Below are 11,068 nucleotides of genomic sequence, written 5' to 3'. Positions count from 1 at the left end.
TGCCAAAGCCCATTAATGCCAAATTTCATCACTCTATCCTAACGGCTACATTCATTGTATGTCACACATTGATTTCTGTGGTTATTTCACACAGTGCTGCTTGTCTGTTAGCACTGACATCTCTATGCAAACGCCACTGCTCTCTGTCATTTAAGTGAACACTGTTGGTCACAGCGTTGTCCGTGGTGAAGGGTAATGCCTGAAATTTGGTATTCTCGACACACTCTTGACACTGTGGATCTCAGAACGTTGAATTCCCTAATGATTTCCAAAATGGAATGTCCCATGCATCCAGCTCCGACTGCTATCCCACATTTTAAGTCTGTCAATTCCTGTCGCGCAAAGCCACAATCACATTGGAAACCTTTTTATGTGAATCACCCGAGTAAAAATCACAGCTCCACCATTGCACTTCCCTCTTATACCTTGTGTATGTGATACTACCACTATCTGCATATGTGAATGTAGCTATCTCATCACTTTTGCATACCATTTGGTATGCAAAAGTAATGGGGTAGCTACATTCAAATGTGCAGATGGTGATAGTATGGTGGTAGTATCATGTACACAAGGTATAAAAGGGAAGTGCAATGTGGAGCTGTGATTTTTACTCAGGTGATTCACGTGAAAAGGTTCCTGATGTGATTGTGGCTGCATGACGGGAATTGACAGACTTAAAATGTGGGATAGCAGTTGGAGTTGGATGCATGGGACATTCCATTTTGGAAATCATTAGGGAATTCAATGTTCTGCGATCCAGTTTTGTCAAGGCTTGCTCTCCCAAGATCTCAAAAAATCTGGGGGAATTTCGCCACACCAGGGCCTGGTTTACACTTGTGTCTATCAATGCTATGTCAAATTCTTCTTACAGTATCATATTTCCCAACTTATCTTCATCTATTTCCTGTTCTGTTTCTATAATTTTTCTTTCAAGTTCATTTCAATTACACAGTACTCCTATTTCTTTCATCTTTTTATTTTCCCTTCTTTGCTTAGTACTGATTTGTCATCTGAGCTCTTGATATTCACACAGGTGGTTCTCTTTTCCCCAAATAAAAATAGGAAATTAAAGAATTTTCCAATCTTTGCTCAACTTAAGCAAGCTTCTGTGTCTTTAAATTCTCATCCACCCTTTCTTGCTTTGCGATTTTGAATTTTCTGACAATCCCATTTTTTATACTTCTTCATTCCTTTTGTTTGATTGATCTATTGCATATATATAGTTTCTCCTTTTGTCAACTAGTTGCAGTAACACAGTCAAATGCCTTTGACAGATCGCAGAATATGCTGATAGTCTCCTATTTATAGTTAAATAAATTTAGCACATTCTCATTTAGTACATGGCCTTCTCAACATCTCAGTCGTTTAGAAATCCAAACTGAGACCCTGAAAATCATTTATTTGTAAGAACATTGTTAAGAACACTGACTCATTGATATTCCTAAATGCATCAAAAATACTGACATTTAGTTGCCAAATGCAGCTGAACACACATCCCAACATTAGGAAAAACAGAGACGTAAGACACTGAACTAAACCATATATGACATGTTTGAAAGCTGAACAGAATGAACAGTTTAGCAAGGTGACTAAGAACAAACCACACTGGAGAACAGTCCCATCAATACTGTTTGTACCACACATAGCAACATGACTGTACAGTTCATCAGTTTTATTATTGTGTCACACAGTGTGTCGATCAGATGATTCAATATATCTATAAGAACTATATTACAACCATGTAGAACTAAATTATTTTGATGATGTGATTATGATTATACAAACAACATCCTAGTGTGGTCAACAGAACAGGCATTGATACCTGAATGCCATTCAAATTCGTGATTTTCATCAGAAGTTTTCAATGGATGAAGATTTATCTTATAGTCATACATGACCATGTGACCCCCAACAACAGATACATTGTGTTCACAGCAATACATGACCATGTGACCCCAACAAGACATACATTATGTACACAACAAGGACTCACCCACTGGAGATAGCAACTCACCATAGTTGCAGTAATAAAGATAAAGTATAGGGAAGCCTGCTGCAAGGACACTACAGAGGCACTGTATAAAATAAGCAATAACTTCACTGCAAGAATACTGCACTAAGAAATTTAACAGAAGTGTTCTATTTTCAGTGCTGAATACACACAATCCAAGTACAAGCTGAAAGAAAGCTGGAAATTAGTAGTGCTTATTGAATATACTAACAACTGCACATAGTACTTATTCAAAAATCTAGAAACTTTGAAACTGATGTCATAGTTCCTGATAAGTATAGAGCATTTGAAAATGAATATATGGGTTTTAAGGCTTTCTAGCATTTGTTACACTCAACTTATAATTTTTACAATTATAAATAATACATCAAATCAAAAAGCAACGCAAACAGTTTTTCTTAAAAGTGCTCAACATGAGTACCATTTGTCACACATCGAGTCAATAGGAAAGTTGTTGCCAAACCTTGAACTGTGTGCCTGAAACAATTGTTCCAATGATGCTGTTTTTAAAATCCAGTGCACCAGCTAGTAATGAAGGCAAATCCCCATGATCCTTTATGAAATGTCAAAGGTAAAAATCTTATGGCGTCAGATCATCTGTGAACTTGGAGATCATGCAAAACAAGCTCTGTCATTCAGCCCCTTGTGACCAATCCAGTGGTTGGATACGTCATCGGCTAACCGATCACATACTGAATTATGCCAGTGAGAAGGGACACTATCTTGCTGCTAAATGAAGTTCTGCAGTCCAGCTTCTTCCAATTGAAGAAAGAGCCACAGTTCTAGCACCTCACGATAAGAAACACCAGTTACATTTGACTCACCAAAAAAACAAAAGGCCATTAAACATTCCACCACAAAAAGCATTCAATTTAGGGGAGTCTTATTGCAACTGCACCATCTTGTGGGGATTGGCTGACCCTAGATGCACACATTGTGTGTGTTCACATTTCCACTACAGTAAAATGTCAATTCATCACTGAAGAAGATACGATCCAGAAAATCTTCATTGTTATGCAGCAACAGTTTTTTTACAAAGTTGTCACATGAACTGCAAACTGTAGGGTTTAGAGCTTGTACCAACTGCAGATGGTAAATACGTAGCTACAAGCATGTTCTTGAAGGTCTCCAAACAGATCTCACTGGAACTGCTAATCCATGATAAGCATTCTGAACTGATTTCTTGGGGCTATGCATGAAAGACTCTTGCTTGTTCAACAAATTCTTCAGCTACTCTAGGTTGTTCCATGCTCTTCATACCAACAAAACAGTTTTGGTTGCCCTTTCATTTGCTGTATTATTAATAGTTGTAAGTTGAATGTTATAATGCTACGAAGTCTTAAAACATGTAATTTCATTTTGAAGCACCATGCGTAACAACATAAACTTACACTTAAAGCACTGAAAAAATATGCAATACATTGATTTGACAAACTCGGCGGCATGTTCCAGGAGCCCCAATACACAAACATAAAGAAAAAACAAAATGTGATGACCATCTGCTTAATAGCACATTGTTTCACCTTTGGATGTGATGATGATGATGATGATGATGATGATGATGATGATGAAGAAATGATGACAACACGAACTCTCAGTCTTTCACCTTTGGAATGCAATACATCAGAAATCCTGCATGGCATAGATTCGACAAGTCCTTAGTAGGTTTTGTGAAGTATGTGGCACCAGATGTCTACATACAGGTCATTTAATTCCCATGAACTCTAGGCAGATAGTTTGTGAGTGCAGAGTTCACGCCCGACAGCATCCAATGTGTGTTCCACTGGGTTCAGATTAGTTGAATTTTGTGCCCAAGACAGCAATGCGAGTTTGCTATCATGCTCCGCAAACCAATGCAGTACAATTCCGGCCTTTTCAAAAGGACAATTGTCCTGTCGCAAGACGCAATCAGCATATGGGAAGACATCAAGGGTGGAAGTATGCAGGTGATCTGCAATAACGTGTACATGTCCCACAGCAGTCATGGTGCCTTTGATTACCACCACAGGCCCACGGAAGCCCAAGTGAATGTCCTCCATGTCCCCACCAGCTTGTGTCCATGGTACAATGTAGGATTTTAAGCAGCCATTCGCTTGGATGACAATGTATACCGACCCAATCACTGACCTGGTGAAACAAGAAACATAATACATCCAACCAACCCACACATTTCCACAACCTAATCTCCAATACTGTGTGTCCACTGCAATCATAATTAACACTGTCATTATGTCAAAATGGGAATACACAGGAGTCACCTGTCACAGAGCCCGTGTTCAGCAACGTGTGCTGAACAGTGTGCACTGAAACACATGTACCAACATCGGCATTGTACTCATCTGACGGAGGAGATAGAGAAGATCCAAAGAAGAGCGGCGCGTTTTGTCACAGGGTTATTTGGTAACCGTGATAGCGTTACGGAGATGTTTAACAAACTCAAGTGGCAGACTCTGCAAGAGAGGCGCTCTGCATCGCGGTGTAGCTTGCTTGCCAGGTTTTGAGAGGGTGCGTTTCTGGATGAGGTATCGAATATATTGCTTCCCCCTACTTATACCTCCCGAGGAGATCACGAATGTAAAATTAGGGAGATTAGAGTGCGCACGGAGGCTTTCAGACAGTCGTTCTTCCCGCGAACCATACACGACTGGAACAGGAAAGGGAGGTAATGACAGTGGCACGTAAAGTGCCCTCCGCCACACACCGTTGGGTGGCTTGCGGAGTATAAATGTAGATGTAGATCTGAAGTTCTGCCACACTTTGCTGCCAATCGTGCTTTACACAGTGGACAAGTTCTTGACCTCCACATTCTGTGATGACGTGTGGACGTCCAACACCTTCGCACCTCTTGTGGCTTCCCTGTCCTCAAACCAATTTCCATAGATGCTCATGAGAGTACCACATGGAGAGCCAACCAGTTTCACGACTTTTTAAATGTTCATTCCCAGGTGCTGTATCACAATAATCTCCACTTTCTCAAAGTTGCATACGTCAGTTGATTTCTCCAAATTTGTGGTCTATATCCTTGCTAGAGCCCACCTGCAAACTCATGAACGAGTCCCTCACTCTTACCATGCAGCTATATCATAAGGCACTTTCATCAACTGTTTCATGATGTTTGTACTGGTCCAGACTCAGGGAAGCCTTTAAATCTGTGGTGATGCAGTGTTAAGATCACATGGGCAGCATTTACTTTTAGATAAATGTGTTAACACCATATAGGATACAGAAGACAGTTGCCTTCTTCCGAAACACAACATTATGGAGTAAATTATATTAAAGTAGGAACAGAAGTCATGATTCACAAATCTGCTGCAAATACATCCACATTCATCTGCTATCTCCTCCTAAATTGATGTATATATTCTGATAGAATTTTGAACACCATACAGTACAGTTATTCTGAATAATTTAAGGTTTATTCTTACTTTGTGTTTCTGCTAGGAAGCAGGAGTTTGCTTTGAAGGGCTGCATTACTATGCAACAATTTTTACTGCATGAGGAGTGTTTAGAAAGTAACGATGAATTTGTGATTTTGTGTGTTTTATTAGGCTGGCTCGCACCACTTTTTTGTAATTGTGTTGGGAAACATGTCTGAAAAGTACCTGTACAATGGGAGGCATACTGGATATTTAAATCTATTGTCAGCTGTCAAGAAGGTATTGGTAGTATTAGCAATACCTTATTTTGCATGAAAATGGATAAGACAATTTAATACAAATTTTGTTATAGGAATGGAATAAAGTGGATTAGAGTTTCAGAAACATTAAATATTGCCTTTGGTGAGTCTTCTGTGAATAAAACAAGGGTTTAAAAGTGATTTACATTGCTTTGAAGAAGGCCTTGAGGGCACTGAAAGTGACGAGTGCCCTGGATGCCCAACACATCAACCGATGGAATCACTGAAAACGAGAAAGAAACTACAATGAAAGATCGCCAAATCACAGTCATAGATGCCAGTGATAACGTTGGTATGTCAACTGGTTCACGCCATGAAACTGTTTTGGATAAATTTGTTACAAAGTTGTTAGATTTGAACAAAAATGGCAGTGAATGGAAGTTGTCCTGGAGTCACCAGATGAAGTCAACAGTAATACAGTAATATATAGAGCTATTGAAACGAGTCACAATAGGTAACAAAATGTGAGATGATGGGTATGACACTGAAAGCAAGGTACTATCATCCCAGTGAAAACCCTTGATTGCCAAGACTGGAAAAAGCTTGACAAGTATGGTCAAGTGTGAAGATTATGCTCACAGTGTGTTTCAATTTTAACGTTGTAGTGTAGAATGAGTTCTTGCCACAATGTGAAATGAACAGTAAAGAGTACTACTTACAGGTTCAATGTAGTTTGCCTGAAATGATCCAAAAAAGAATTCTGGATTTTTATGGAGGAATTAAGGCTTTTGCACCACGATAATGCACCTGCTCACATTTCATTACATGTTGGTTGGTTGGTTGGTTAGTTGGATAATGAAAGGGACCAAACTACTAGGTTATCAGTCCCTTTTTCCTCAAAGAGACAGGTCTACACAACTGTAGATCAGAGATAGCCTACTGTGCAAACCCCAGGGGAAGAAAACCTCAAGGTCTACAAAACGTCAGTGAAGAAAGGGAGACAGAGCAAGAAAGGCAGGCAAGGTGCTCCATCTAGGGAGCAGCTGGAAGCCCCTGACAGCAGAGTTCAATGAGGGGACATATGTTTAAGATGATAGCTATAAGGTGCTGACATTGGGCAAAAGCTGTTTGAATGGCAGACTCCACATAAACCGCATTATCAGCAGAGGAATAGTCTTGGCAAAAACCACCCTGGGACATAGCCAGTAGACTTTAAGACTCAAGGAGTCAACACGGCTGCTGGGTCGTCATGCATTGCCTCAGCTTACAGAGAACAATGGTGAGACTTATTGGGTGATAACTGTCTATTCTAGAGGATGCTTACCCGGTTTCAGTACTGGAACAATTATGCTTTCTTGCCATGGGAACTCACCTCACTCCAGATGCGATTAAAGATGGCATGGATATGACACTGACAATACAATGATAGGTGATTGATCATTTGGTTGTGGATACGGTCCAGCCCTGGGGCTGTATCAGGGCAGTGGGTTAGGACACTGACGAATGCCCATTCTCTGAATGGAGCATTATATGGCTCCAGGTGGTGTATAGTGATAGGTAACTGCTTTCGCTCCACCCACTGTTTTAGGACACGAAAGGCTGATTGATAATTCTCAGACGCTGAGACTAAAGCATAATGCAAAGCAAAATGTTTGGCGACAGCATCTGGGTCAGTGTAGCCATTCAAGGTAATACCAGGTACACCTGCAGGTGTCCGGCATGTGTAGAGATGATCTTTGCTCAAACATGTGAAGGGAAGGTACGTGGTCTCATGGTTGAAACGTACTGTTCCCAGTGTTCTTGCTTCTGTCATTTTATTAGGTGGTGGACCCAGGTAAGTGCTCTACCGACTGAGCTACCTAAGCGCGACACATGACCTGTCCTCACAGCTTTACTTCCGCCAGTACTTCATCTCCTACATTCCAAACTTCACAGATGTGAACCTTGCAAAACTAGCACTCCTAGAAAGAAGGATATTGTGGGGACATGGTTTAGCCACAGTGTGGGAGATGTTTACAGGATGACATTTTCACTCTGCAGCGGAGTGTGCACTAATATGAAACTACCTGGCAGATTATTAAAGCTGTGAGGATAGTCTTGAGTTATGCTTGGGTAGCTCTGTCAGTAGTGCACTTGCTCACAAAAGGCAAAGATCCTGAGTTCGAGTCCAGGTACGGTACACAGTTTTAATTGGCCAGGAAGTTTCACTGTTTTACATACTAGTTTCAATTGATTGTACTATTTCTTGGCTGCTTGGTTAAGTTACTTTGTCCAGAGTCTTGCAGTTTCCTCTCTCTCTGGGAAACAGTGCATTCTGGTGAACACAGAGAAAGGCGATTTCCACAGTTGATACAGATGCACAAGAAGCATTCACATGCAGTACCCATTTACAATCTCTTCAGATGCGGCTAGTGCTGCAACACAGGGTCATACGCCCGCTGAATTTCAAACATTTGAAGCAACGCATGGGTGGGGGAGACTCCTATAGTTTCACAATGCATCAGCATACCTTGACCTTTACCTTTTCTGGCAATGAATCACCCTCAAAGGCCTAGATGAAGGCACCAGATGGATCAAGTGCACACCCTTCCACTCCAAGTTGGCACGTCGCTAAATATCAGATTGCAGTAACAGGTCTCTGTTGTAAATGATGCCCTGAACCATATTTAGAATACTATGGAGAGTGACAGTCACGCGTATGTCACCCAGCTTGTTACATGCGAGTAGCATTTGTGACTGGCAGGGGATGCCATTTTGAACCACTTTTCATTTTTGAGATGGCTACCACTTTCCCAAACTTGTCTTATGAGTTCACCACAAAGAGTAAGGGCTTTGTGGCCAAGAAGGAATCCCATCAGTTTTTGGGCAAACTAAGTATTGGAGGGAGTATTTTTCTGGTTGCCACTTAGCCCTACATTCCTCCCATGGCATAGCCACGGAAGGGAAGATTTTTAGGGTCATATCTCTCTGCATTAAAAGAGGATTTTCCTTCCCCAGTGACTGATGGAGCCATATGTGTTACTGACAGCAACAGAAACTGAAGTACTTTACTAGAAGCACAAATATTTGCCCTCTGATTTCAGTACTAAAGCAGCAGCCGCACCACCACCACCACCACCACCACCACCACCACCACCACCACCACCACCACCACCAACAACAACAACAACCGCCGCCCCCCCCCCCACCCCGCCCCCACGACCACCACCAAAAAATCTAGAAATAATAGTAGTAGTAGTAGTAGTAGTAGTAGTAGTAGTAGTAGTAGTAGCAGCAGCAGCAGGTAGGTAGGTAATAATCATAGTGAAACTTCCTGGCAGATTAAAACTGTGTGCCCGACCGAGACTCGAACTCGGGACCTTTGCCTTTCGCGGGCAAGTGTTCGACCATCTGAGCTACCGAAGCACGACTCACGCCCGGTACTCACAGTTTTACTTCTGCCAGTATCTCGTCTCCTACCTTCCAAACTCTACAGAAGCTCGCAGGAGAGCTTCTGTTAAGTTTGGTAGGTAGGAGACAAGATATTGGCAGAAGTAAAGCTGTGAGTACCGGGCGTGAGTCGTGCTTCGGTAGCTCAGATGGTAGAGCACTTGCCCGCGAAAGGCAAAGGTCCCGAGTTCGAGTCTCGGTCGGGCACACAGTTTTAATCTGCCAGGAAGTTTCATATCAGCGCACACTCCGCTGCAGAGTGAAAATCTCATTCTGGAATAATCTTAGTGTTAGATAATAGTGACACTAACCTGGCCAAACAACAATGTCAGGTATACGGTCAAATTTTCCAGCTCTCAGAACATAAATATCATGAAGAGTGTGCCCATGAGCTCTTATCAAACGATCCACGTCTTCTGTAGAGTGACTGATACCTAATTCTTGAATTTCTGAAAGAAATGCTGAAACAATGCAAGGATTTAATTGCATTAAAAAGTCTACTGTTCATATCAAAATACATTACTGTAAGAAAATTAAAAACTTAGAAATTAATAAATGAATTTAAAACTGGCTAAGGAAGAGCATGTTAATAAAAATGAATAAATGGAAGAATCAGCTAGACCAACAGCATTTTATATCTTTATTCTATGAAATGTGCATCATAATTTCAACATAGACATAACTGTTCTTTTGGTGCTTTTGGCCTAGTTAAATGTGCTGAATTCTGTAATCACTGAAATCTATTTTATCCACATACAGCCCTTTGATAATTTCTTACTACAAATAAATAACACACAGTAGTCGTGGTACAGAAAACCTGCCACTGTATACGCTACATAATGGCACAACAAACCAATCATAATTGCTACCATTTCACCACGGCTTTCATCTGCAAACTGCCAATATATGTACCTAAATTTTATCACACTAAAAATTATTACTTTGATAAAACTGTATCTGAAAGAAGAACACATTTCCATAATTTTTGAAAAACTTATTGGTGAAAGTGCATTTAAATATTACATAAGGGCAGGTTATCAAGAGTTTTTAATACAAAATTAACTGAAATAAACGTAAGACGAAATAATGCAATAAATAGCTTTTATTTTATGTTCCTTTGGTTTATAGCTTCACACATATACAGCAAATTTAATCCACACTTGATAAAGCGAACAGTGATGATATTACATTGATATCACTGACTAGTTAGTTAATTTGAGACTAACAATACTGATCTAAATTCTTGTTGTGTGTGTTTCAGTTTTTCCTTATTTCTGGACAAATGCATTTTTACCCTCACTGTCCTTTGCGCATTAAAATTAATTGTAATTTAGAGTTTTCTATCAGAAGTTGTTTAAGAGTAATTGGAATTTCATTTGTTTCTTTGTATTTCTGGTACAGTTCAACCAACTCTACCACACCAAAGAAGCTCCAAAAATAAAATATGTCACGCATCTTCTTGTGTCAGCTTTGCAGCAATGTTACTTTATGCAACAAGAATTATTCTGCAAAATGAAGCAGAAGGAATGAGACAAAACATATTCGTTCATTCATTCTCCAATCTCAATACTGCTGACTCCACAATGAAGATTGTGTATACTGCCAGATACCCAGCACCTGCTCCGAGAATTGAAAAGACTTATTCAGGAAACATCAGTTCATGATGAAACTGGGAGTAACCATGCATTATCACCACATGTGCTGAAAACCTGAATATCTTCACAACCTAATGTTTACATAGTACTTTTGCACTGTAGGGTGGTAGTACTAATTTGTGTTTTCTGTTGTGCATTTTGGTAATCATATATTAAGGTTTCTCACTGTTGTAAAGGTACTTTTTCTGAAACAAAAGGTAATGAATGTATAAAACTGAATACATCACATCACAACCACATTAATACTCTATACCAAGGCATTGGAGACCACAAGCTCTTTATTCAGGGATATTTTCTGAATATTTTGTGTAAACACAAACATTTTGCCACTGGAGTTTGACAATAACATTATATATC

At 40.2% G+C, this 11,068-nt stretch overlaps 1 protein-coding gene across 1 annotated transcript in view; it reads right to left on the bottom strand.

Annotated features, from left to right (window-relative positions):
- LOC124776501 (alkyldihydroxyacetonephosphate synthase) overlaps positions 1–11,068 on the bottom strand; it is a 241,465-nt gene that overhangs the window by 69,487 nt on the left and 160,910 nt on the right. The window contains exon 4 of the mRNA XM_047251519.1: positions 9,368–9,517. Within this exon, the coding sequence (XP_047107475.1) occupies positions 9,368–9,517 (150 nt within the window). The remainder of the gene's footprint in view (positions 1–9,367; positions 9,518–11,068) is intronic.

Source organism: Schistocerca piceifrons, chromosome 2 (assembly GCF_021461385.2).
Source record: "Schistocerca piceifrons isolate TAMUIC-IGC-003096 chromosome 2, iqSchPice1.1, whole genome shotgun sequence".
NCBI lineage: Eukaryota > Metazoa > Arthropoda > Insecta > Orthoptera > Acrididae > Schistocerca > Schistocerca piceifrons.
This window is presented reverse-complemented; position numbering and strand designations above follow the sequence as displayed.